The sequence below is a fragment of the Cardiocondyla obscurior genome, linkage group LG20 (assembly GCF_019399895.1).
Source record: "Cardiocondyla obscurior isolate alpha-2009 linkage group LG20, Cobs3.1, whole genome shotgun sequence".
Taxonomy (NCBI): domain Eukaryota; kingdom Metazoa; phylum Arthropoda; class Insecta; order Hymenoptera; family Formicidae; genus Cardiocondyla; species Cardiocondyla obscurior.
This window is the reverse complement of record NC_091883.1, coordinates 1,116,847-1,143,770: the sequence shown is the minus strand read 5'-3', so window position 1 is coordinate 1,143,770 and position 26,924 is coordinate 1,116,847. Positions and strand designations below refer to the sequence as shown.

At 36.5% G+C, this 26,924-nt stretch overlaps 6 protein-coding genes across 6 annotated transcripts in view; 3 read left to right on the top strand and 3 right to left on the bottom strand.

Annotated features, from left to right (window-relative positions):
* The window catches only part of Su(var)3-3 (lysine-specific histone demethylase Su(var)3-3), a 78,363-nt gene extending 67,346 nt beyond the window's left edge, over window positions 1–11,017 (bottom strand). The window contains exons 1-6 of the mRNA XM_070670233.1: window positions 10,871–11,017; window positions 10,241–10,463; window positions 10,019–10,170; window positions 9,801–9,962; window positions 9,536–9,652; window positions 8,652–9,453 (exon numbers count right to left, since the gene is read on the bottom strand). Of these exons, the coding sequence (XP_070526334.1) occupies window positions 8,652–9,453; window positions 9,536–9,652; window positions 9,801–9,962; window positions 10,019–10,170; window positions 10,241–10,463; window positions 10,871–10,894 (1,480 nt within the window). The 5' untranslated portion in view covers window positions 10,895–11,017. The remainder of the gene's footprint in view (window positions 1–8,651; window positions 9,454–9,535; window positions 9,653–9,800; window positions 9,963–10,018; window positions 10,171–10,240; window positions 10,464–10,870) is intronic.
* A 61-nt stretch (window positions 11,018–11,078) lies between these two features.
* Window positions 11,079–12,354, top strand: Mrps18a (mitochondrial ribosomal protein S18A). The gene is made up of 4 exons (XM_070670237.1): window positions 11,079–11,237; window positions 11,701–11,834; window positions 11,941–12,064; window positions 12,170–12,354. The coding sequence occupies exons 1-4, from the start codon at window positions 11,135–11,137 to the stop codon at window positions 12,268–12,270; spliced, it is 462 nt and encodes a 153-aa protein (XP_070526338.1). The 5' UTR covers window positions 11,079–11,134; the 3' UTR covers window positions 12,271–12,354.
* A 361-nt stretch (window positions 12,355–12,715) lies between these two features.
* Window positions 12,716–14,956, top strand: Tank (EI24 domain-containing protein tank). The gene is made up of 6 exons (XM_070670236.1): window positions 12,716–13,114; window positions 13,466–13,641; window positions 13,732–13,987; window positions 14,085–14,428; window positions 14,682–14,756; window positions 14,844–14,956. Exons 1-6 carry the CDS (start codon window positions 13,100–13,102, stop codon window positions 14,929–14,931), a joined length of 954 nt encoding a protein of 317 aa, XP_070526337.1. The 5' UTR covers window positions 12,716–13,099; the 3' UTR covers window positions 14,932–14,956.
* A 466-nt stretch (window positions 14,957–15,422) lies between these two features.
* On the bottom strand, window positions 15,423–18,245 carry LOC139110430 (transforming growth factor beta regulator 1). Its single transcript, XM_070670235.1, has 5 exons — window positions 17,928–18,245; window positions 17,578–17,809; window positions 17,220–17,496; window positions 16,913–17,132; window positions 15,423–16,806 (listed from the first exon to the last, which is right to left on the bottom strand). The coding sequence occupies exons 1-5, from the start codon at window positions 18,045–18,047 to the stop codon at window positions 16,636–16,638; spliced, it is 1,020 nt and encodes a 339-aa protein (XP_070526336.1). The 5' UTR covers window positions 18,048–18,245; the 3' UTR covers window positions 15,423–16,635.
* A 270-nt stretch (window positions 18,246–18,515) lies between these two features.
* On the top strand, window positions 18,516–20,276 carry LOC139110333 (uncharacterized). Its single transcript, XM_070670012.1, has 4 exons — window positions 18,516–18,882; window positions 18,954–19,128; window positions 19,207–19,436; window positions 19,602–20,276. The coding sequence occupies exons 1-4, from the start codon at window positions 18,573–18,575 to the stop codon at window positions 20,030–20,032; spliced, it is 1,146 nt and encodes a 381-aa protein (XP_070526113.1). The 5' UTR covers window positions 18,516–18,572; the 3' UTR covers window positions 20,033–20,276.
* A 542-nt stretch (window positions 20,277–20,818) lies between these two features.
* Window positions 20,819–22,734, bottom strand: LOC139110360 (putative nuclease HARBI1). Its single transcript, XM_070670093.1, has 3 exons — window positions 22,310–22,734; window positions 21,834–22,183; window positions 20,819–21,716 (listed from the first exon to the last, which is right to left on the bottom strand). Exons 1-3 carry the CDS (start codon window positions 22,660–22,662, stop codon window positions 21,076–21,078), a joined length of 1,344 nt encoding a protein of 447 aa, XP_070526194.1. The 5' UTR covers window positions 22,663–22,734; the 3' UTR covers window positions 20,819–21,075.
* Between the last annotated feature and the right edge of the window lie 4,190 nt (window positions 22,735–26,924).

The window sequence follows — 26,924 nt, the reverse complement described above, 5'->3', positions numbered from 1 at the left end:
TGATAGCACGATTAGTTAATTTGACATTACTAAATATATTGTATAACAATAAGGTGGAAATACATGGTAATAAAAAATAAAAAATACTAAAAATTAGATTTATTGAGAGCTCGAGCTTAGCTAAGCAATCAAGATATCGTAATAACGTGGCATTTCTGGAAACATTTATAACATTCATCTCTTTAAACGAAATTATACCAACGAAAATGTTAAATCTTCTCCTGGCATACGCCAGATAAATCGTTAATTGAAAAAGTGCTAGGAAAAGATAATGCATAATGACTCTTCTAAGAAAAGATTGCGTTTAAAGTAGAAAATAAGTAAACTCTATAAGCGAATACCTTTTGAGAGTGATATCGTTTCGGTGCAATTAGAATAGTATATTTAGACGATCGCTCAACTCACCATTTGGCCCTATACTTTCACCAAAGTGACAAAGACTTGTCGAATATCTCGAAATCCAACTTGCCCATAAAACGAGGCACGCCGAGCGACAACTGTCCGGAATTCCGTGCATTGCGCGCTCCCGCTCTCGCTCCCGCTCCCGGTTTACGGCCTTCCTAAAGCCACCGTACTTCAAATCCATCACCGAGATAAGAATCGGTTTTTCAGCGGATAATGTTTCACGTTCGGGAGATACTCCCCCAGGTTCCCTGATCGTTAATTACCGCCAACGATATACGTCGGAAACTTTTCTATCGCCGGTTTAATGACCATCGAATGAGAGTGGAAGGTAAGACTTTACGACAGGACTAGAGTGGCAGATTGGAGGCGCCTGGCAACCACCAGGTGGTCATTCGAAAAAACCGATCCAGTCTACGCCATCTGCCAAATTTTTACCAGCCAACAATCTATCATTTTTACCTTAAATTCTATCTCGTGTAGAAGACGAATAATTTTACAATACTTAAAAAAAATGGTTCTAGCAAATTAACAGGAGTAAAACACGTATGCGCTCATTGCGTTGAAGTAAAAATAAAACAAATCAACTATTGAAACTTGTTAATTTTGAAAAATGCAAATTTTACCTTATAATATAAGTAATAGATCGTCAATTGAAAAATCTGTCTTCGTTAGTAAAGTAAGAAGCACATTTCAGGGTGGAGCATCGTAATCATCGCAGAGCCGGAGGCCTTATTACCGTCGAGGGGGCATCACAAAACGGCGCCTAAAGAAGGAAATAATTCCTACCAAGCAAAGAAACGCGTATCCGTCGAAAAGGCGAGTCGCACCGATACCGAAAGTTTTTTTTTTTTTTTTTCTCGTAAACGCATGGTATGGGGCAGGCTGAAAGGCCGCATAATCATCGTATGGCGTGTGGCCGAGCATTAACATATAATGGTCACCGTCATTCTTCTCTCCGTCACGTAGGACCCCGTTTAATCATTCTCGGTCATCCCGTCACGTAATCCCTTTTTCGAGCGATTGTCGAGAGAGATTGTCGAGCATTAATTTGAAAAATGCATCATCGTTGGCGGGGGCAGTATGTAAGCTTATTATCCGAAAACACGAAGCTGACCCATCATTCGGTGATTACGCCGCTACCGATAGATCTGTAAGCAGATATTACCTACTGCGTTCACAGATATCTAAAGCAACCTTAATTTTTCTCTCTCCCTCCCACCCACCTCCTTCATTATACGTTTTATTTGTAGATTATTTTACAGTACTTTTTTTTTCTTTCATTCAATAATCGTTGTTATTATACAGTAATTTCCGTCGTGATTTGTGTCAGGTAACTGACGTACGGTAACGTTATATATGTACAATAATGGTCATAGTGGAAAACGGTACGAGCTAATAACAACACGGAGCGTTCTATGCAACGCCAATTAGAATAACGATCGAGAATTAGAGACGCGAAGGGCGCGATGCATCGTACGCGGGCCGCAATCAAGAGTTAACGAGAGCCGGTTCGTATGAAAATCGAATTCGGAATGAATAATTAACACGTAACCAAGGATATCGCGCATAAATATTCGTTCTCCTTTCTCCCTTTTCTTCTTCCCTCCCCCCTTGGATTGGCATGCGTGAATCTAACCGATGACAGATCGGGGAGGCGAGCTTTCTGCAAAAATGCATAGAAAGACACGGGTGTATAAGAAGCGCATCCGTTCCTTTTCTCACCTCATCTAACGCCTTCCAAGTTCAAAGTAAATGCATACGTCCATGAAAACTTAATTCAGACAAATCTTCAACACCCGCGGTTGGACGCGGCGTTAGAAACAAAATCGCGCGTTACACGCGCGACACGTGGCAATTTGTCACCTTCTTCCTCGCGGTATTCGCTATTTATCATTTCGTCTATCTTTTACATCGTTAAGATCACGCTGAAGCGGCGGACGGTTATAAATCTCCGCGATCCTTATTAAGATTAGGTTATTCTTATGCAGAGTTATTACGTGATACCACTCACATTGTACAAGTGAGCATAAAACTCCGTAAATATTATTATACCGTCGAACATTATTATTGACAGGTTATTAAAGCTACGTTTATTAATTGTGAGACGTACCTACAATCGTAAAATAATCGAGAACCACTGTCAACATATGATTATTATTTACAATGGATTACGTATAAATGTGTTTTAAACGTTTGTTTTCTTCAAACGGCTACTACTTTACTTTAAACCGATATTTAAACGATTTTAACGATAGCCGAAAAATAATAAAAGTAATTACGTAATAGATTGAAACGTACGTACGAGTTATCGTTAGAAAATTGGTATTATCAAGGCCGGAATAGAGCGGAAAAAAGTTTTCAAGATGCTGAGATCGATATTACCCTATTCCTAGATCGCTCTATCGAGGATAATTCCTTAAGAACGGTGCGGCATTTTTCTCGTTTCTCATCAGACGTTTATCTTGCCGTTCGCCCGGCGGCTTGAATATTTGTTGTCGGATGTATAATTTTGCATCCGAAATCAACAATTAATCGAGCTGGGAATGCTTTACGATATCATCGAATCCGCCGCAGTCTCCAGAGGCCTTCGCCTATCTACCTCGGTCTATATCGTGATGCATTGCCTCATAGACGACGTAATTACAATCTAACTAGAAGCCTGAATATTTCACGGACGGACGAACGTACAATGTTGCATCTCAAATCGGCAAGTGCGCGATCAACGATAACGTCGAACCGGTATTTCTCCGATTGCAGCGCGTCACTTGACAGCGCGCATCTAGCTTGTCGAAGCCGCTCGTAACGAACTGGAACCATTAATATATTGTAATACGAATGTAGATACAGATACCTGTAGAATAATCAATGAAAGTTGGTCGGCGTCAGCGGAATGTCCGCTAATTTCAATCTACCGTAGATTATTCCGAACTAGCGGCATGGTAAACGCACCCAAACGATCAGCTCTCTCGCCACGATTAGTCCCCGTCGCATTTTCAGCGATATAGAGCAGGCGGAGCGTGACGGAGGCCTTCTGTTAGGTATGCAAATAAAGCTAAAATGAAGAATAACGTACAAAGATGATGCCTCGGCTTATTTATTGTAAACTGTCGCGCCGTTAGTCGTCGATAGAATTCCATAATTGCTCCATTGCACCGCGTATATTTGAAAATATTTGAGAGCAACGCTGGGAGATTATTGAATGTGAAAATTAGGTAATCGTGATTGTATAACGCCCTAGCGGAGGGCAGGCAAGAGTCGCTACAAGTCGGCTGACCTAACGTCGATATGGGCCACTAAACTATTTGTCTCCACGGAACGGGGAGCTTGAATCCGGCGCTCAGCAATCGCTTCTTCTTCCCGAACGGCAGTCGTGACGATAGCCGGGACGCGGACCATGCGGTGGACTGTACCCCAGATAAAGTATATCGACGAGGTACCCTACCGCGTTGTCGACACGAGGGACACTGTAAATGGTAAAGACCCCGGCGTAGAGGGTTCGTCGACGACGTACATGGACGGTACGTGGACACATACACGCTGGGTACCGCGGGCACCGATAGGCCGAAAGTGGTCATGGGAAAGGTATCGGGGCGTTAAGGCCAAGACTGGATTCCGCGGGGCGAGGCCGGCTCGTTGGCGGGTAGGAGTGTACAAGGTCTTCGATACCTCGTAAATTACCGCTCGGACCCCCTCCCCCCTTTCCATCCGTCCGTTCGTCCGCTCGTCTGCCCGCCGTCCAGTTCTCGGCTCTCGGCTAATGTTAAGCTGCCTACGTTTTCGTTCCATCGATGAAACCCTCTCAGAGGAGATGTGCCCTCTCCCCCCGCCTTCCTCATCCGTCGTTTTATCGGGACTATGAAAACCCTGCCCCAAGTCCTTGCAAGAAAGATCATTTTTGAACGTCGTCGAATAGCAAACACGCGCAACTCCTTGATACTTTCGCGGATAACTATCTAATCCGCAGCTTGCACGGATTTATTCTTAAAAGTGATCGTGTAAGATTTTACTCTTTTCAAATATGTATATACATATAATATAACACAGATAAAAATATTGCATGGAATTAATACGTATTGCATAATTAATAATTAACTTTTTAAAAACACATTCTCCGCGCGTTTATTTTTTAATGCTTTTCGTGGTTGAAAATTTTACGTTTAGACTTTCGCAATTTTAGCAGAATTAAGCGCAGCTACGAGACAATATTGCGAATTCGCACACTGTTTAAGCTGCACTTGACTGCGACTAGAGAGATTTTTGCCAATGTCGGACAAATCCGATCCGATTGGAGTGTCGAGGAGTCAAGGCTTCAGAATCACGATACCGCTGCTCTAAAGTGCATTCGCTCGCAAAAAAAAAACGTTCGTAGCGCCGGTCGATCGGGACGAATATTTTAGAGGGGCGGAGAGAGGGCATATTCAAGACCGTAATGATGCAATTTCGATGGCGCATACATAATGAGAGCCTCGAGAGCGGTGCCCGGTTAATATCAACCTTTCTGCACAATGGTCCTATCACAAGGAGACTCGGAAGAAATTTCGACGTAACCGATGGCGGTTGCATTGTCATACATCAAGCTTCGTTCAACAAAGACCGCCTGTGCAACGTCGGTGTTGCTGCTGCTGCTACTTCTGCTTCTGCTGCCGCGCCAAGAGGAACGCACGAAAGCGCGGTATTGAAATTGAAAAAGGAAGAACAGCGACATAATCTCGAATCATCATGCGAGATAAGTATCCGTCCCGAGAAGCGCGATTTTACCTACTCGTTAAACGTTGAACGCTTCCGGTAAGCTTTCGTATGTGTTTCGATGCACATATTGATGCTAAATCGTCCACGCTGCTGTTAACACGTACGCGCGTTATCCGCGAGATACAAGAACCGCTGAGAACAATAACAGAACACGGTGGGGTATCAAAAGTTACTCGATTACACGGCTCAATTACGATGTTATTATAGCTTAATGCAGAACGCGGTTGTTAATAGATATTAAATGGATACGTAACGCAGTCTATTATAATGAGAGACTCGTAACATCAACTACAAACGTTGTTGTATACACATTAAAATATATTCCACGTTACAAAATGATACGACCAACACTTGCGAGTATCCGCATGGATCTTCTATACATATACATATAACGTTTTATATTATAGATTTATATAACGTTATATATGATGACACAATATCAGAATATTGCTTCTTTAAAAAAAAAAAAAAACATTTCTTTAAGTTTTTTTTTATTTGATTTTTCTCCGACTCTTATCGCTTTCAACTTGGCCGGGTTATCCTCGCGTCAATTAGCGTAATCGCGCCCTGGGGCCGCGGGGAGAATTCGCGCCTCGAGGAGTCATCGGCGCATTATGGTCAAGTAATCTCCTTTATCGTGTCCCGTTCCCGATTAATTTAAAAATATGCTCGCGTTAACGACGCGTACGGTATATCGGTTAGGTTTGCGAGCAACGGCATGCATTACGCGCGCGAGGAGGCGCGAAAAGAAAGAGACGAGAAGGAGGAAGGTGGCGAACGGAATCTTGCGAAGGACATCCGCGTGCTGGAACCCCACGCGGCAGATCTTACCACGCCACAGCCATAATTCCCCCCTTGTAACAACGAAGGGGGACCCCGCGCGTGTCAAGTCAGCTTTACGACAATATAATTTTGGAAGCGACACACGGACGGCGTGGAATGCGACGATCGGAGTCAACGAACGGCGTATAGAAGTCTTCGATACGTCGTAAATGGCCTCCTCTCCTCTCCTCTCTTCTCCTCTCCTCTCCTTTCCCGACCCGTCGTTGCGCTCTTGATCGTACACGAACCTCTCCTCGTGATCAAGGAAGCTAATACAGGGTGTTTCGTGAGTACTGCGACTTTGAATTAAGCAGACACGTTTCACTAGTTATATTGGTCTTTTTATCGTGAGAACTTTGCTCGTGGGACGATCTTGTGAGAAAATAAGATTGTTTAAGTTAAAAATCGAGACTAATCGAACAAGACTCTTTCTCTCTCTCTCTCTAAGCAATGACGTACCAGATAATATCAATTAATCTTTCAAGCTTTAAATATGTGAAGAATGGCAACGAAAAAAGGCACTCGTTACGAAGAAACTGTCTTCGATCTCACAAAAATTCACTAAAGATTCGACGGAGAAATTACACAAGTATTCCATGCTTTGGCACGTACGTAATGTCGAGTTGCCTGCGAAGGATCCTAAAAAAAATTCATTGACCAATTTCATCACGTTCGGTAACTCTACGTCAAGTATAACTAGTGAGTCGATCGGGAAAACGGCCGGGGAGGTCGTGGCGATACCACCGTGACGTCTTCAAAATACATCCATAAATTTCGGCGCACCGAATATTCCCCGGGAATAACTTCAACTGCATAGGTCGGATCAATAACCGCATAAAGTGCGGGAAGAAAGAGCGCAGCGGCACGTATTCGCAGTATTCGGTCTCGAAGCGTGAACGTGCGTGGACTGGCAAGGAGTCCATGGAGACTCGAGTAAAATAGAACCTCGCGATCACGTCGCTGTGTTTTACCTCATGCAGGAACAAGGAGCGCGAGGCAGCTTTACGCACTTTTTCCCCCGCCTCAACTTCGCACCGTTCGCGGATATGATCAAAAGTGCATGTGAAACTGTTGCCGAACATTTCCGCGATACGTGACGGTCGAAAGATGACAACGTCAATGCCAGAAAAGAATCACGTCGTTCGCAATAAATTCTCAATATTTCTTTTTTTCTGTTTTTCTTTTCTCAAAATAGCAAACGTTTAAAACGTCAAACACTTACTCGTTTCAATGGTATTTTAGCGAGACAACTAACACAAAGAGTCGATACTTTAGTAGGTAGGTATACACGAAATTCCAAACGCGTCTAACGTAGGAACGAAAGAGCGGCTGTTCTTACCTATAGACACCAAAGAATGAAATGAAAAGATGAACCGGTGTAGGGTACATTATTGGAGCGAAAAGAATGGTAACGGAAGAAACGTCCTATAAAGTATTGTTTTACTTTCGGTGCGTTTCCCGATAAAATCGCGGTTAACCCGTCGGCGAGGCTCGTTTGAAACCGAGAAGAAACTGATGGTCCGTAAAGAGCAGAGCACGCCGCGGACGTTCCGATTATATCGGATGAGCTGCTTTGCTCGCGACCTCGCGCTCGAAGCACTGTCAAAAGGGCTGCTTCACAAAGAGAGAGAGAAAGAGAGAAAGCGACAAAAAGAGTCTTATTGTTGCGTTTAATTTAGCGTTAAATATTTTACATCTCATTAATCGCGCGGTTAACAACAACGTTGTAGCGAGAACAACCTGTCACAATCATCGATGCACGTCACTTATAGGGGGCGGGGGACCATGGCCCTTAAACATTGAGTCATCTATTATTACGCTTCTAATTCTCGTACGATCGCGACGCACCCGCTTAATCTTAATATCTTATGTCTCGAAATTATTGAATTATCTTACGAAAATTGTGTCTATTCCAATCAAACTTCGATTTTACAACTTTTAACATACGCTTGTTAAAGTGCACGATAAAATGTGAATATCGATTAATATCGCTAGATTAAAAATCATATAATACGTAATAAAAAAAAAATGCCGAACGTTCGTGCATATCTCTTGATAAACACATCTCATAAAATTAAAATACTTGGCAACGATTTATTTGCCGATATAAAGCTCAAAAATACCCGTTTACATCGGAGGTTGTAAAATATTTTTAACGGCGTGGCTTTTCTGTCGCCGCTTTAGTAAGCTCGTAAGGGTTTACGGGCTATGATCATAGTATAATTTCACATAATGAGAACTCTGGTACTCGATCGGACGGGGGATACGGCGACTATCTACACGGAATCTCATGCTATCGGCTTTCAATAAGGTTGATAAAGTCAACTATAGGGAGACGAAAGGAGCGAGAGTATCAAAACGCCTATAAAGGAGATGCAACTCGCCAATAATTCACTCATTATCTGCATCATCTCCTTTCTACTTCAGCAATTTCCAGAAAATGTCGGATCACTTAAATATACATGTTTTAGCAAACATATACACGGATATATCGCAAATAAAATTTCGTAAAAAAAACCTTGTGAATCAATGTACATAATTTCATTAATTAAATGTCCCGCAACTAAATGTTCTTACACATTAAATGATATAGTTATATGTTTTGCAAGATTTTAAAACTACGTTGCACCTTTGAAAATAAATAGCCAATTTATACAAAAAATTAATAAACTTACCCGTTAGATGACTTCCAGTGAATTCAAAGTCGTCGTCCTGATCCCAGTGCTTCAAACTCAAGTTTGACAAAGACGTTGCGTTGGCAAACTCCAAGTTTGCAAAATGCCAATCCAATATCTGTCGATCCTTCGATGATAAGTAAACGTCGCTGGGAGGTGATGCTTCTAACTCTTGTAATTTTGCTTCAATTTCTTTCTGCTGATCTGATAACTGATCCCATTCTTTGCAAGCGTTATGGAGATCACGCAGCTTAGATCGAAGTACAAACTCCTGCGTTATATCTCGAGTTTGTAATTTACTTTCCGTCATTTCCTTATATTGTTTATTCAATTCCATTAAACGATCCATAATGGAAATCATTCGATGTTGATTGGTAATTAGTCGTCCTTGCAATGAAAGGACAGAACGCAGATGAGCTACCTGACGTTGTTTTACGCCCTGTTCTTGTAAACGTATTACCCATTCTAATGCTTGGCCCAAAGATACTGGACGTGTATTGCTTCCTTGTCCTCCAGATCCTGCACTATTAACGTAATTGAAATCCAGCTGATGCGAAAGATAAGAAGTCGCTTCCAGTAATCTGTTAAATTCTCTTTCGACCATTTCATCTTTATCTTTAGGAACCGTTTGGCCGTCGCTCTCGTACAACGGACACTTTTGACGTATTTTATGAAGTTCCATGTTAATTTGTTTACTAAGAGTTGTTACAGGATTTCCGCCTAGACCTGTGACCACCATAGCTCCTAAATCCGCAATATAGTTTGATTTACGAAATGTGGCAATTCGTCCACCAACACGATCCTAAAATGCAAATTAATAATAATTAGCAAAATAAGAATCAATTTAGAAATATATTGAAACAAGATAGTTGATAAAAACTTACTCTAGCTTCCAACACAATTACTTCTAAGCCAAATTGTTGCATTTGCTGAGCAGCTGCCAATCCAGCAATACCAGCTCCTATTACAATTACTTTACCTAACTTTTTACTTGGTAAAGGCTACAACAAATAAGTATATATTATTATTCATTTCTCTAGTAACGCTTCCTAAAACAATTATTTACCAAATAAAAAATTCTATTACTTAATTATACATCATACATAAAATAACAAAATAGTGCATCTATTACAATTATTCTTAAATTACCTTAATACGTTTAAAAATTCCAAAGTTTATAAAACCATGTCGCTCTAAAAAGGCATGAATCCTACGAGCAAGGACGGTGTCACTATTATAAGGTGATTCAATTTGTGGTAATGCATTATCAATGATTAATTGTTGTTTGGGATTTTCCAACCAAATTTGTAACTAAAATACAATCTCATTAGAAAGGGGAAAAAAAATCAATTATTTTAAATACTTACAAGTCTATTTCTAATATGTAAGAAGACTTTTTGTGTTTGTGGTGGTCCACCAGAGATATCAGAGAAACATGCAGCTTCGGTAGATGTCAATTTGTCGAATGGAAGACGACTTTGAAAGGCTGCGCCTTCCAATCCATTTAACAACTCCTTTACTACATGTATAAGTATAAATTATGACTACTATTAACCCCAGGTTTAAATAATTAACCTTATATAATTTACCATGTGGATCTTCATGATCGCTATCTTGATCATCTTCCTCCTTGACTTCAGCTTTTGAAGCAGAAGGTACAGGAGTAGGCACTGCAGATTCGGGTTCTTTCTTTACTTCCATGGGTGCTTTCTTCTCAGGTGTTACAAGACCAGTTTTAGATTTTTCTGATGTATCAGAAGCATTTTCATCTTCCAATGGATTATACTTTTCCTCCATTTCTCTGTATTCCACCTATAAACAAGTATAATTTAATAACTTTTTTTTTTTTTTTTGTTTTACATTACCAATTGCAAAAGTTAAGAAATTCCTTTAATCTCACAGTGACTGTAAGTTGCTAGATAATAGTAGTTGATAATAAACCTATATCAGAAACATTATTATATTATCTCACACAAGTGTATGCAACAGAAAATTACTGCTTCTTTTATGATAAAGAAAAAACGTCATAAATCAATGAAATGTCAGGCAAGACTCATTCATTTCATTTACTATCATATAAAAGATAAAACAGCAGTATTATCTTTTATTCATCCCAGTTCATTTTCAAGATATTGAATTATTTAACCGCAAATATTGAAAATATTATTTCTAACTAAACCTTATAATGGTACAACAAAAGAAATGCTAAAGATGCGCACCTTCGCCCTTTTCCTGCGGCTCATGTCGTGCTGGTTGTCTAAACGTCGACTGATTATTTAATATTGCTCCAAATCCAAAGTATTCACAGCGAAAGCCTCGCAAGTTTGTTTTGATGCTTGAAACAGCCGGCGCATACATAAATTCAAGATTGGTATTCACAAAATGATATGCGAATGCAGCGCTATCAAAGGGAATTCGATGAACTTTCAAACAGACAGCCTCGGTGGCTCGGAGCAGTCGGAGCAACGTCGAGTCCATTAAAAATGGCGGCTTTGTGTCGATCCGTAAGACAACTTGGAAAATATCTAGTTTCACAAGAATTTAACAGAAATATATCGCTTTCTGCATCCACGCATTTACGAGAAAGTAAGCACCGTTGAATAAACTTTGCTTAACGAGGTGACGAGAGTTTACTGCAATCCTAATCTATAAACTTTTTCCCAGGCTGCTTTCCTTTTAGGTTACATAGTCGTCACTTTCAACATAGATCGCTTTTAATTTAAGCATATATTTAATACATAATTAACTTAATATTTCAAGAGAAGATGTTATGGAAAGAGAATTTTCTTCGAAATTGTTGCTCTTAAAATGGTGCTTTGACATATTGTATTATATGTACATACATACATACGTACATACATACATACATACATACATACATACACAGACCCGCTCGCTTGCTATACCAACACATTGTATATATTGTGTTTTATTTAATCGTGGCAAACTTGACACAAATGTGTCAATTCATCTCATTTGTGTCTCCTAAAAGAAAAGCAGCCCAATATCTTGTTCTATTTGCATTCTTTCTTTTGAATTTTTATTACAGTAATTACAAAGAAAGAGGACAAAGTTTTGATTGTGGAAGGTAGAAACGTGCCTCAGATGAAGGAACATTTGTTAGTGAAATTGGATTCACAGGCATGCCCACTTTGTGCCACTCAACTTGATGTTAAACATACTGTAAGTTCATCTAAATAGTTTATATTGAATTATAGATTTCAATGATTCAAAACAACTTGTGTTGTTCAGTTTTCATTAGTTGTTAAGGCTGAGGTTTGTTTTGCAGGATGTACTTATTCTAAGACAGTTTCTGCAATCAGATGGAACCGTATTACCACTCAGGGTGAGTGGATTGTGTGAAGTGCAACATAAAAGAGTTTCTATTTTAATAAAAATGGCTCAGAGAGCAGGTTAGCATATAAACATTAATCTAAATACATAAAAAAATATTAACCTTTTAATTAATAAATAAAATTTATGTTTATCTTTACTTTGTTTTTTTTTTTTTTTTTTAGGCTTGTTACCAGGTGTAATTATGGAACAAAATCCAGCAGTATGGGAAACATTTAATTCATATTACGATGAAGACACGATAAAACATAAATATAAGCGTTAAGAAAGTGTATAATATAGAAGCAAATAGCACATTTTATTTACAATTTAATCGTATTATTGAATTAAACGCTATTTTATAAAAGCATTGTTATTTTAGAAGTTTGATTTAATTTTAATATTTTATGCCCAAAGACGGTTTTCCCGTCTTTCCCTCATCCGCAACCACCAGCGATTGTGTTCGAGCCACGTTGTCGGCGCTCAGTAATGGTCGGGGAAGGAATCCTAGCGCGCCGACCAGTCACCGCGCTCCATGGATCGCTTGATCGCGAGCTTTAAACATTAACTATTTTCAGCACGTTCTACATTAATGTTGATAATTACACGCAAAACTTGCACATGGTTCGTTTTGATCCTGAAATAAAAACTAACTGTGAATACTGGCCTTTAGGCAATTACCAGTCCATATCTATAAAGTTTATGGACTATGGATGGGACAGGGGCAGGGGCAGGGGCAGGGCCACCGTCGATCAGCTGATAATTCTGCACGTTAGTTTTTCAGCTGACTTGTCCCCCGGAATCGGAAATCGGTGAATCGCGCGGGCGAGCCGTAGGGGGGATGGGGTTTCGAACAACGGCTACAACAGGACTCGTTGTTGGACAATACGAATTGTCGACAACTTGACGATCGGTACGAACAGTCATTTAGCAGCGGCTCAAAGAGGTTATATATTGTCCAGAGCGATCAAGCGAGTGACATTTCTTTTCATCGAGGAACTGACGAAATCGTCTCGTTACTCCGTCTCGTATACGCAAGATGACTGTCCGGTGTGTCGTTGGCTATTCTTTGACCACAGATTGAGCAACGTCCAAGCGGACGCCGTCACAATATAATGAACAGCGTGACAGTGAGTAGACTTTAACCTCGTGGACCCATGCGCGTCCTTGTTAAATTCCCAGATCTGACCTGACTGCGGGTGATCAGTATCTCTCTTTTTCTCGATGATACGATATCTTCTATCTGCGTAATTTGATTAAACGTTTCCTCTTTAAATATAAAAAAAATGTTTTTAATCATTTTTCACTAATAAAAAGATATATTGAGTTTTTTTCACAGAATAAATTTATCTAGTTGTTATTTTCTTAACTTTATACTACTTTTTAATAATATTCAACTTTCATTAGCTTGGTAACCGAGTCTTAACTTAAAATTATATGGAAATCAAATCTGCTCAAAATAAAAAAAATACAATTTTCAGGGAATAATTTACGCAATATGTCGGGGATTTATAGACAGTTTAAAGGGTACTGTTGTTCTTTTTTATATGGATAAGCAGATTAATAAAAAGTTAGTTGACAAAGACAAATGTCTCAGTCGAACAGAGCTCAGAAAGAGAGATTTAATTACACCAAGTCCATCTAAGTACAAACAAAGGTATTTTCCTTTATTTATTTTATCATTTATGAGAAAGAATAAGAGAAGTAATTTAATGATTTAATTCACAATTTTTTGTTGAAATTTTAGGGAGTCTATGGTACTAATGAGAACCATACAATGCTGTGCATTGAATGGTGGAGTGTTTTGGTTAAGTATACAAATATTCGAATTTGGACTTTTGCCATTTGTCAAGTACTTATTGACCATTATATTTGGCCATTCTCCTGGCATGGGTCTTACCGTATGGTCATGGATTCACCCATTTTTGTCTCTTACATTTGGTACAATATGGGTGCTACCATTGTTTTTACTCAGCAGAATAGTCAACAGTCTGTGGTTTCAGGTATAATTTTCTGCAAAATAAAAATTTAATAAAAAATAAATTATTGTGCTTATGTAACATATATGTCTAAAAATACAATGTACTCGTATATATGTAGGACATAGCAAACAGCGCGTACAGATACAGACAAGGAAGACCAATGCTTTTATCAAGCGTAAGCAAATTGATAGCTGACATGCTTTTTAGCATATTAGTTCAAGCGTTATTCTTGGGACAAGGAATGCTGGTGTCTAAAGTCCCATTACCACCGTTAGGAGATATTCTTGCCCTTGTCCACATGTGCCTTTTATATGCTCTCTATGCCTTTGAATATAAATGGTTCAATATGGGTTGGGAATTGCATAGACGATTGACTTTTATTGAAGGCAATTGGCCATACTTTTTAGGCTTTGGCATGCCATTAGCAGTACTTACTCAACTACCCAACTCGTACGTTGTAAGGTGTGACATAATTTTTATAAATGCTGCTTTTTATCTATTCATAAATTTACATATAGATGTTATTTAATTAATTTTTATATAATTTAAAATTTTAATAGTTAAAAATCCAAGTTAACGTTAAAACTTAAAACTAAATACATTTTTTTTGTATCTTTTTAACCATTAGTACAAAAATAATTTATATTTGTTATTGTTGTATCATTGAGAATGTGGAAATGTTTATAAAAATTTATAAAATGTATCATCTTTTTAGTGGCTGTGTTTTCTCCATTTTGTTTCCATTATTTATTATAAGTGGAAATGAAGCAGAACCTGTAACTGGAGTATGGTATGTCTTTTTTACATTATAAAATATTTAACTATATAATATTTTAAGATACAACCAATCTTTAACATATTTACATAATTGTTTCAGTGATTGCCAGCTAAAATTATTTTCACCAGTAATCGCAATTGCAAATACATTATTTAATAAAACTATTGGACGGGTGAATAAACGGTGATAATGAGAACTAGAAAAGAAGTAAATGCCTAATTTATGCTATTTGTATATTGTGATGGGCGTACAATTTATCAATTTATTACAGAAAAACTCGTATACAGTAGTAACAATTATACAAAATAATATTCAAAAAGTGTTGGAATATCAATCGCACTTGTAAAAGATAATGTTATTTTTATTATTTGAGTGGATTACAAAAAATAGATTTATTTTTAACATTAAACAAGATTTTTTATGAAAAACTATATATTTTATTTTTTCTGTCTATGGAAAAAATATTTAACAGTTTTTTAATTGATATAGGCCCGGTTTCACCAACGTCAGTTAAGTTAATCGGTCAATTAATTTTCAGAGTTGCAACTGATATTTTACATCAGATATATTTGACATTAGTTTTGTAAAATATCAGTTGCAACCCTGAAAATTAATCGACCGATTAGATTAACTGGCGTTGGTAAAACCGGGCCTTATAAGACCAATCAGTACAAATATTTATTTATGCATATACATTGAAGCACATATACAGGGTGTCCCACCCCATACTATAAAACTTTTAGGAGTTTTAGAAACGTAGAAAAGTCCTATTCCATTTTATAAAATTGTCAAACGTTATCGAGAAAAAATTAAAATTTATAGGCGTAAGACCGACGAGGAAGCTGTGAGCGCGTGATTATTTCTACCTATCCCTTTTAAGAAAGTTAATTAATCTAAAACACCCTGTATAATATATATATATATATCTCATTTTTTATGAAAATTAGTATTTTGAGCTTTTACGCTGTAGCTAGTCATTTTTCAATATCAATTTGAGATCTCTCATCGGTGCTGTGCTATGAACACGTATTATAAAGATATGCTGTAAAAATCCACCGTATGCCAATTGATATATTCAATCTAGTTATGATATAAACTTCATATAGAATAGGTGAGATATTACTCCAAACAGTACAAGTGATTTTAACACAGTGCTATTATACACGACTATTTTATATTCTTCCTTAAAATTTTTTTTTTACTTGACGACATTATACATAGCTGCCAATAAAAATATTTCAATCAATTGAATCTGTTGATTCGAAATTCGTATTGTGCCATACATATCATTTGTGTAGGAGATTCGTCCAAAAAAAATCAATTCATGTAAAATAACGAACGATACATATAATTATACAATTACTGCTAATAGTATATAAAAATATTTCAATTTTTGTATATGGTTATTTATAGAATACAAATAGCTATTACAATTTGTCATATATCGATCATTTTCTACACTATAATTTAAATAAATATCCAAGTTATTAAAAGTAGTGTTTGTATTAGTAATTAGATATACTTTACAGATGTATTTAAACAAAAACCTTTACATTACAAACCTTCGAGTATCAACAAAATAAAGAAATAATTTAAGTTAAAATAAACATTTTAACTTAAAGATATATTAAATTCCAAATTGAGAATAATGTAGAAATCACATAATTTTTAATCTAATATGTTTGTTTTCTGCTTTATACTTATATCTTGTCTTCATTAAGATTCGTAAAAAAAAAAAAAATTTTACTTTCATGTTTATAGCGTTTTGTAATTTTTTATGCATATGCAAAACAAAAAAACAATAAAAAGTTTTTTTTATGGAGATGTATCTTATTCACTTTTTCTCTTTATTTAAATTATTTATATCTCATTAATTTTTTAACATTCGCAATTATGCAAGGAGATCTTGAAGCGCTAATAAATCATGATCTGAAGGCTCTTCTTTCACTCTATAAGAATTTAAAGCATAATGCCTGTGTAATGCCGCAAAACCTAGGCCTGGATCAGTTTCCGCTTCTGCCACTGGACTTGTAGCTCGATCAATCACATGATTTTTGCTTACCTATAAAATATATTCTCTAAGTAAAGTAATTTTTTTATTATATCTGATATAATAAAGTAATATCTTAATAAATATCATTCTTAATCTTAAAATGCCATATACATACTTCAAAACGTTGTTGTTTGTACATTGCCAATTTACGAGTTCCTGGAGAACTTTGTATTAGATTTTGTATAGTGGGATGAGAAATTCCAAAGAAATCTGCTCCCTTGGGCACTATTGTACAAAGTACTGGAGAAATTGCTGCCAATAACTTTGAATGACATTCATCAGGACTGGATCCAACTAAAGGTTGATCCAAATCATTATCAGATACTATTTCAAATCTATAAATAATAAAGTTCTCATGTATTCAATTTTTTTCTTGAACTCAATCCAATGTTTTTCTAAATTGTTTTAGTAATTATTTGTACCTAGGCTTTGAGCCACCATCTAATATCTTGCAGGTATATAGACTCTTTGTTCTTGGATCTCTCAAATTTGCATATACTCTTGTGCTGCAATAACCTACTGGAAATATAAGCTCTTCAGTATGATATGCAATTCTATCTGATACTACTTCACCCAGAGAATATATAGTAAGATCTCCCAAGGCTATGGGGAATATTGGCCTTCCATGTACATCTAATGGAATCAATTGCACAACTCTTCTAGCAGTTTTATTATACCTTTTTGCCTTATTTTTTGATTCTACAATAAGTAACAATTTGTATCACTAACATTGGCATTATTTTATTAAAAATTTAAAATTTATTTGCTGTAGACAAATACCTGAACCGTCTGTCGAGATTTTCTTTTTTACAGTTTTCTTAGATGTCGTGCATTCTGGATTAAGTGATGGTGAATTTGCATTACTTGCTTGAGAACGTGCTACATTTATTGAGTTGGATTCCATCTCACCTTGCTGTTGACATAATTTACGTAGAAGAAACAGTCTCTCTTCTTTAACCAACATTAGGTTTTCTTGCATGTGTGCTACTTGATCACAAAGTGCTGCATTTTCCTACAGTAAAGAATTTAGGTTACAATCTGCTGTAAACAGTGTTATATTTATAGGAAAAATGAAATATATTGCGCACACATATAATCATTAAAAATAATAAGTAAATGTTCAAACTTACAAATACAGTATTTTTTACAATTTTCTTAAGCTTTCGGTATTTTTTTTTGTATTTTAGGTTTTGCTGTATCTCAATATTTTTATGATAATCATTATAATAATTGTCATACGTTTGAGCCATATCAATTGTTAACAAACTATGCTTTTACAAAGTAAGAAACTAAACTGTATTTTAATAAACAATATAATTGTAACAACCCTGACACAAATCTAGAACAGGTTAAAGAAATTTCGGTCGCTTTGCCTATTCGTTTTAGACACGTCCGACGTCGTCTCGCCAGTGATGGGAATTTTAGCTCCGAGCAACATCGATGTTGCTGGAGTGGGGAACCACGCACACACGTCAGCGTCCTGTCGGTGAGCGCGCTTCGTTCGGCCTCGCTCGGCTTCGCTCGGCTTTCAGAAGAGGACAGATATATATATGTTCCGTCTTCGTCGCACCGAGGCAGCTACGATTCGTAGGCGACGAGTCGTAGCCTTCGAGTTACGGTGACTAAAGGCTCGTCTACACGACAAGGCGTAAGACGACGCAAGAGCGCAGACGCAGGCGTAAGAAGACTGTTCGTGGTCGTAGCAACGCAGCGTAACGGCGCAATGGAAATAAATTATTTTTATTTCTTGCGCTTACGCTCACGTTACGCCGGCTATGGCGGCTATCATAAGTTACGTAGTCACGTGTTTTTTGTGCTTGCATTACCGACTTTTTATCTTGAATAATAAAATAGATTTTAAAAATATGATTGAAGAAAATTGCGAAAGTGAAATATATGGTGAAACTGATTACGGAATAAGCAACAATGTGACAGAAGAACGTGCAATGTACATCCGTACATTTATTCAAATTGTATATGCGAATGCGGAACTTTATATTAAAAAATGTAAGGGATATAGTAAGAATCATGATAAATCCCTCACATGGGCATGCATAGGAAAAAGAATGACTCCAGCACTTACTGGCAAGTAAATTTTAGTCATGCTTATAGGTTAGAAACTTGTTTTGTTACTAATAAGAAAATATTTATTTTAGGACTGGAAGCAGAAAAACTATTTCATCGTCTACGTGAAAAGTTTGGAAAGGAAAGAAAGAAGATCAGAATGTCATTACCAAAATCAGGAGCAGGAACTGAAACGTCTACCTATCAATCCAATTGGATCTTTTATAACGATCTTCTATTCCTTACGGATCATATTATAGCTCGACAGTACGTACATACATGCATGGTAATTGAATTTAATCTAAAGTTACATGATACTATAAAGTGATACATAATTTTTCACAGCACAACTTCAAATTTTCAACGGTGTGCTGTTCGCTCTCATTCTATAACTGTTCAATCTCAATCACCTATTGTTCAAGATGGACTAGAATATAAAAATTTAGCTACATCATCTTTAAATAAATCAAATTCTTCTGTTTCTTCGTCTACTATTCCATTGAACAAGCAATCTCAACTTTCACCTGTTGAATTAAACCTAGATCACAATTTGTATTGCTTTTCTCCTACTTCCAGTAAGTTTAATACATTTTTTCTTTAATTAAAAATTATTAAATAAAAGAATCTAGATCAATCATGTTAAATACACAAATTTTACTTCTATTTGTTAAATTATTATACATATTATTTTATATCATATGATATAATTTCACTAAAAACGATTATTTATTGTTGTATAGGTATAGATGTAGAAATAACTAATACAGATGGAACTAGTACATCATGTAAGTCAGAAGGAGAGCAATATACAAGTGAGGAATCAAAAGGTTCTTCACCAGCAATTTGGAAAACTATGGCAGCTTCTATTAAGCCGACCAAAACAGTGCCTTTAACGGATCCTATTAAGAAAAGAAAACGAGATTCTGAGAAGACAAGTGACATGCTTTCTCATTCATCAAAAAATGTTTCATTACTAGCTGCATCTCTAAGTTCAGCTCTTGAAAGATTTGGACAATCTCAACCACTGCAGCCAGCACCTCGTCCTAATATATATTCAGATGTAGAAACAATGTTAGGTCCCATAGCGGTTGCGCTTAGCAAAGTAGATGAGAAAGAACAAGTGTCATGTGTCATGGATATGTTGGCAGTTGTTAAAAGATATATTAAGTAACTTTCATAATGTTATGAATATAAAGTTCGTCTTCTGTGATTAAGTCTATTTGACGCTACAAATGCTTTAAAATGTTTGATTAACCAATTAAAATAATTTTACAAATAAAATAAATAAAAGAAATACTTTAAACCGTTTGTAATGTCAAGTAGACTATTGCCTAAATGAGCGTTGATTTAATGCAATAATAATCTAATATAATTTTATTTTTAAATGCTAAAGGAACAAACCAAGATTAAAATATATATTTAATTTAATTTAAATTTAAATAATTTATTTTTTAAAAATGTAATAAAATGTTTTTATGCATGTTAATTTTTAATTTGATTATATTAGTAGAAAGAACATTTTCTTTTTATTTTGATTGTCGTGATAAATACCGAAGTATTTTCTACTTATATTATTCGAATATATTTATTTTTTAATACTACTGTTACCGTAGTATGTTACTATATTACATATATTATTTGTGTTAATATAGTTCTAAGTTTAATTATATTGAGAAAGACTGATTTTTTATTATTTGCGTATCCAGAAATAATACTTGTCTAGAAAGTTTTGTCTTTGATGTACCTTTAATATCCCAATTATTCAACATTTTATAATGTAGAAATTATAGATTTAATAGGCATATTGTTTTTATACAAAGAGTTCAATTTATTAATAAAAATAATGATAAAAGACTTCTTATACACGTTTTTTATTAATTACCTTTACAATTAAACCTTTACAAACATGTTATAATTATATATATATATATATATATATATATATATATATTTTTCAACTTACAATTAGTATATATATTATACATACATATAAATTAAATTAATGTGTAATGATTACTATATGTATTTAATATATACAGTTTGTTTTAAAATATTTGAATATAATAATTGTAACCCTGAGATAATGAACAAATATATATATATATAACATCTTTCTCCAGTAAAACAAAATTGTCTTTTAACTCTTAGTAATAATTAATTTAATGTAAGTAAAATAATTTTTAAGCAAACACACATCAATATTATTTTTTACTATTATCGAGTTAAAGTCAAACGAGCACCTCGAAATATTCGCTCGAATTGCCATGGTGCCTGAGCTGTACCTATGTCTGAGGCTAGGTATTCAGCAAGGTATTCTCTTATATCATTCGCTACAGAAGCTGCCCTATTGGCTCCTACTCTACGAAGTCTTTGAAAATAATTTTCTGTTATTTCAATAGTTTTCCAAGTACTTGTCTGAATATTGCCATCTTCTAATTCTAATTCTAATTGAACAGAATTTAAATACCCACTATTTTTATTGTCAATTAACATGTTATGCAGACACACTAAGGCTTTGATAATGTTTTCCGCTTTGTCTACAGAACACATTAGAGGGGAATTTAAAACTTGCCACTGCATTGTTAATATACCAAAAGCATTTTCTACTACACGTCGTGCTCGAGATAGACGATAATTAAAAATTCGCTGCTTATCTGACAGTCTCTGCTGCATCCTTCCAGGAAAAGGACGCATAAGGTATTTTTTTAAAGGAAAGGCTTCGTCACCTACAAGAAAGTATGGGATAGGAATATCACTTCCAGGAAGAGGTTTATCTGGAGGTAAATCCACTTCATCATGATTCAAAGCTTGTCCAAAATCAGAGTTTGACCAAACTCCACCATCACTCATAGATCCTAAAACATAAATAAACATAAATCTTAAAACAAATAATATATGTATATATATATTACAATTGCAACAAAACTTCTCAAATTTGATATTTTAAATACTGTTAATATTAGCAAACACACCATACTGTCCAACATCCACCCAAGTGAATTTATAACAGGCATCTACTGCTGCTAAGAGAACAACACTAAAAAATCCTTTGTAATTATAAAATTCACTGCCTGACATAGGCGGTGCTTTAATGCGCATGTGTCTTCCGTCAATAGCACCAATACAATTAGGAAATTGCCAATGATCAAAAAATTGTGCAGCAATTCGCTTAAAATCGTTCCTTGTCAATTGAGGCAAGTAAATAGGCTGCAGCTTTTCCCATATTGCCTTGCAAGTTTCTTTAATAACCTGATGTATTGTACTCTTCCCAACACGGAACTTATCATGAAGACTTTGAATAGTTCCTCCTTGAGCAAGAAACCTATACAGAAGAAATTACACAATATTTACATACATGTAAAGGCACAATAAAAATTTCGTATATAATATCATAAACAATGAGTATGAATAATCGACTATAATTATACATTTATAGATCTATACTTACATTAATGTCATTCCAAGTCTTAGTTTCGATGGCAGAGGTAATCTCATCACAGTTGTCTGTTTTTCAAGCAATGGCTTTATGACATTATGTAAAAACTCAAATTGTTCTGGCCACATACGAAAATTAGCAAAAAATTCTTCATGGTCTGTTAACTGAATTTCTAAAATAAGATTATGATAAAATCCTTGCTGTTCTCTTCGTCGATTCACAGGTCGTATCCACCATCTTCTTCGTCCTTTACCGCGTCCACGATGTCTTTGAATATTTAGTAGCAAAAGTTGATGATGATAAAGCACAATATATACTCCCATGCACAACAGAAGAATAAAAAATTTTTCTTCTTCAGGTCTCATAATAATTATTCAAAATTATGAATATCTTTTTCACAACAGTTTGCGCGCCTGCTCATGCATGCGTTGCGCCGTTGCGTATTTCCGTGTAGACAAACACTGCGTAGACTTCTTACGCCTGCGCTTGAGCCTGCGCTTGCGCACTTGCGCTGCGCTTTTACGCCTCGTCGTGTAGATGAGCCTTAAGACGAGTGCTCGCATCGTGCGAGCCGCGTGAATCGCGGGCACCAAGATGCATGTTTTTTTACAGGCTGTATGTTAGAATATGATGTGGTCTTCCGCACTACCCAGGAGGTGCCACTTACAGTGCGTTAGGTTTTTTAATGTGGACCTTCGCCAGTAGCCATATCATACCACATTTCTGAATTGTCCAACACGCAAAGTGTCCGACAAACTTAATATTAAATTGTTAATAAACTGTCTAACACGCAAAGTGTCCGACAGAATGCGTATACTATATGTAGGAAGGATAATTTTTTACGGGAGTAAATGAAAAAGAAGAGCAACAATATTATTTAAATTTTTATTTCATTAATTAAAAAAAAATTGGTAAATTTTTTGGCCGCCCCGGCCTCTCCAAAAACTCCCTCGCGACCGTCCGGCCGCGTAACCTCTTTTTCGTTTTTCTAAAATGTATAAATAAAAAAATAAGTATATACTAAATATAAATAATAAATATGAATTTAAATATTGTTATTACTTTGCTGCTTCTGCTTCTGCTGCGGCTGCGGCTGCTGCTCCTGCTGCTGCGGCTGCGGCTGCTGCTCCTGCTGCTGCGGCTGCGGCTGCGGATGCGGCTGCGGCTGCGGCTGTTGTTGCAGTTCTTCCTGCAACTGCTTACGTGTTTGTAAAAGTGAGGTAATTTGGTGCTCTACCTCCACGAGCCGCTCTAACGCACTATTTTCTAAAAAATGAAAAAAGTATTAATTTTACAATATATGAATTACAAAAAAAATAACAATTATGTATATTACTTACGAGGATTTTCGCTCATCTTAAGACGATTTCGTTCGCTTTTAGACGTCTACTGCTCGTTTATAACTTTGTAAGCGATTATATACAATACATTTGTTTTGCCCTAAGCTACGAGCGCTTCGTGACCGCGAGCAGAAACAATAAATAAAATATTATTATATATACTGAAAGTACTTCTACAGTTAAATTAGTATATATTGACAGTTCATTTGCTCAATTGTAATAGTTTTTGTGAGAAATAATTATTACAGAAAGCTGCAACAGATTGTAAGTCTTTTCAATTTATTTTTTATTTTTTCGTATCTAATATTTATAATATATAAAACATTAAAATGTGCGATTTATTGAAAAAGAAAGCTAAGCGAAGCTTTGTTGAAGCTTGGCTTTCTGATGATCGCTATAAATCTTGGATACGAAAAGTTCCCTCAGATGATAGTTTATATCATTGTATTATTTGTAAAAAAGATTTTTCGTGCAATACATGTGTATCACGACATGCGGATTCTGCGTGTCATAATGAGAAAATTAATGAAACCGATTTTGAAACAAATAATGACGCAAACAAGAAAAATATTAGTTACGGGGCACGGCAAACATTCCGACAACAATGGTTAGATATTGAAATATTTAAACCATGGTTGCGCGAAGTATCACATAATAAAAAATTATGTTTTTGTACATTTTGTGAAATATATATGGTGGCTAAATTATCGAATATTTATCGTCATGCAGAATCCGAAGTACATATTATTAATAATGAAAATAGAAAAAAAAAAATATAAATGATATGTGTGACAAAAATATGAACGTGGAATCACTTGTGCCGTTTGATGATGAAAAGAAGGCAGCAGAAATTCGATATGCTGCATTTATTGCTGAAAAAAATATTTCATTCGAAACGGCACAAGATATTCTAACATTGTTTAAAGAAATAGGAAAGGATTCTAAAATAATAAAAGGCATGACAATGAATCGAAAAAAATGTAAAGGAATTATTTCCAACGTTTTATGTCCGATAGAAACAAATCGTGTAGTTGACATATTACAAAATAATAAATTTTCAATTTTTGTAGATGAAACATCAGACATTTCGAATCAGAAATGGATGACGGTCTCGCATAAGAGAAACTCGGTTCTCTCGGTAGTACGCTGCGGCTGCGCCTATGCTTGGCTTGGCGCGAGGCAGAGAGCCCGAGTGTATGTCAGTTGCCCACAGTTCTATTGCCCACGTAGCGATTGGCCACGTATCAATAGGACACAGTGCGATTGGCCACAGCTCAATTGGACACAGATCAGTTGCCCACCGTTCAAATGCCCACAGATCAAACGCCCACAGAAAGTGAATTTTTGTTCGTTTGCCCACGGATAAATGCCCACCGTTCAAAAGCCCACAGATCAGTGGCCCACCGTTCAATGGCCCACAGATCAGTGGCCCACCGTTCAAAAGCCCACAGATCAGTGGCCCACCGTTCAAAAACCCACAGATTAGTGGCCCACCGTTCAAATGCGACTTTTATATCATATACAGGGTGAATCAGAAAATGGAAGTGCCACTTACCATATAAGACTGGTTACCGCAAAATATTAATTTAATATTATTATTTATTTGTGGACGCGTTGTTTATGGATATTACTTTGTGCGAGGCAGTCAGCGGCAGGATAGAATAAAAATAGTAATTAGGAAGTAGGTATTATGCATAGTGTACAGCATAGAAAATTAATCTTATTTAACAATAATTTATTACGTTGAATTTTATAATGTACTGTTTGTTACAGGTATAAAAATAGATTTAACGAATTTTAAAGTCGTTGCGATATAAAAAATAACTGTATACATATATTTTGATATTTTTTAATAATCGGGAAAAAAATTAACTTACTAACTACACATTCATAACCGATAAGAAAAACAAAAGAAATCGTTACGACAAAAGTATTCACACGCAGCCGATACACATTAGAGTTCGAGTTACATCACGTTCTACGCTTGTAAATAAAATAATAGTATCTAAAGCTATAACGTATCACACTGTATCTAAGTCCATTTTGCAATCTATAAGTATTACAACTGCATGCTCGAATACTAAAAAATAAAACAAGTTACATCAGAATCTCTGCTACATTACAACGGTTTGGTAAAGCGCACTTTGGCATAATCGGATAAAAATATGTTTTACAACTACACAGTCATAAGCGACGAAAAGATACAAAAGCAACCGTGTTCGAGTTACATCACGTTCTACGCTTGTACATAAAATAACAGTATCTAAAGCTATAACGTATCACAGTGTATTTCAGTCCGTTTTGTAACTTATATGTATCAGAACTTTGTTCAAAAATAACAAACATCAGTATAAAGTTATGTTGTATCTTTTCCGCACGAAGTAACACGCCTAAAGATTTTATCTCTTAAATCTAAACATATTTTTACATAAATATGCTGTAATGTCTTATGGTTTTCTAATCCTTATGTAGGTTTCATACGGGTCGTTGCATATGGGACGACGCTTAGCTTCCAAACGTTTGATACATGTAACGCAACAGGCAAGATGTCCACAAGGTACGAAAGCATGTGTGCGCTCGTTAGTAAGGCATACCGTGCATATGTCTGAAGAAGATTGTAACACGGTAGTTTCCGGTCCGGAGAGCTCGTCGGAAGCCAGGGTACGAGTATAAAGAAAACCGAGACTTGGGTTAATTGGAAAATAAAGAATTTATTAACGAAAGAACGAAAGAATATTTAGTTGAAATAATACACTTAAACTACGAAAAGGAAGATATATACAGAGATAAACTTAAGAATAAATTGTCAAGAAAAGCGGCTATCTGCCGTGAGCTGGATTTCCAGAGATCGTTAGTGCGGGTCGCTTCCGGTCTTATCCTAGGTAACAGGCCGCGTCGGTTATTCAAGTTTCCGCGGATTACAGGATGGGCCGCTCGGGCCGTGTCGGACGCACGGGCTTCGCGTTCGCGAGTCGGCGGCGCGGATTACAAATCAGGCCGTGAGGGCCGTGTCGGACGCACAGGTTTCGCGTTCGCGAGTCGGCGGCGCGGATTACAAATCAGGCCGTGAGGGCCGTGTCGGACGCACAGGTTTCGCGTTCGCGAGTCGGCGGCGCGGCGACTTAATTCAATCGTGCGTCGGAACGTCGGGGGCCGTTTTGGCGCGACTATGCGAGAGAGAGACGGGAGCGCCCGAGTCTCGGGAGGGTCGGCGTCGAGGACGGCCGGGAGCGCCCGGTCAAAGGAAGGCTCGGGAGCGCCCGAGTCTCGGAGATGTCTTGTGGCGA

Excerpts from the sequence above, each read along its gene's own strand:
- Mrps18a (XM_070670237.1), top strand. The coding sequence starts at position 11,135 with ATGGCGGCTTTGTGTCGATCCGTAAGACAACTTGGAAAATATCTAGTT. Across the intron at positions 11,238-11,700 it reads ATCCACGCATTTACGAGAAA|TAATTACAAAGAAAGAGGAC; the intron begins GTAAGCACCGTT and ends TTTTTATTACAG. Across the intron at positions 11,835-11,940 it reads AACTTGATGTTAAACATACT|GATGTACTTATTCTAAGACA; the intron begins GTAAGTTCATCT and ends TTTGTTTTGCAG.
- Tank (XM_070670236.1), top strand. Across the intron at positions 13,988-14,084 it reads TCAACAGTCTGTGGTTTCAG|GACATAGCAAACAGCGCGTA; the intron begins GTATAATTTTCT and ends GTATATATGTAG. Across the intron at positions 14,429-14,681 it reads CCCAACTCGTACGTTGTAAG|TGGCTGTGTTTTCTCCATTT; the intron begins GTGTGACATAAT and ends TCATCTTTTTAG.
- LOC139110430 (XM_070670235.1), bottom strand. The coding sequence starts at position 18,047 with ATGGCTCAAACGTATGACAATTATTATAATGATTATCATAAAAATATT. Across the intron at positions 17,810-17,927 it reads TTGTAAAAAATACTGTATTT|GAAAATGCAGCACTTTGTGA; the intron begins GTAAGTTTGAAC and ends TCTTTACTGTAG. Across the intron at positions 17,133-17,219 it reads GATGGTGGCTCAAAGCCTAG|ATTTGAAATAGTATCTGATA; the intron begins GTACAAATAATT and ends TATTATTTATAG.
- LOC139110333 (XM_070670012.1), top strand. The coding sequence starts at position 18,573 with ATGGCGGCTATCATAAGTTACGTAGTCACGTGTTTTTTGTGCTTGCAT. Across the intron at positions 18,883-18,953 it reads AATGACTCCAGCACTTACTG|GACTGGAAGCAGAAAAACTA; the intron begins GCAAGTAAATTT and ends TATTTATTTTAG. Across the intron at positions 19,437-19,601 it reads TTGCTTTTCTCCTACTTCCA|GTATAGATGTAGAAATAACT; the intron begins GTAAGTTTAATA and ends ATTGTTGTATAG.
- LOC139110360 (XM_070670093.1), bottom strand. The coding sequence starts at position 22,662 with ATGAGACCTGAAGAAGAAAAATTTTTTATTCTTCTGTTGTGCATGGGA. Across the intron at positions 22,184-22,309 it reads AGACTTGGAATGACATTAAT|GTTTCTTGCTCAAGGAGGAA; the intron begins GTAAGTATAGAT and ends TCTTCTGTATAG. Across the intron at positions 21,717-21,833 it reads GGTGGATGTTGGACAGTATG|GATCTATGAGTGATGGTGGA; the intron begins GTGTGTTTGCTA and ends TTTATGTTTTAG.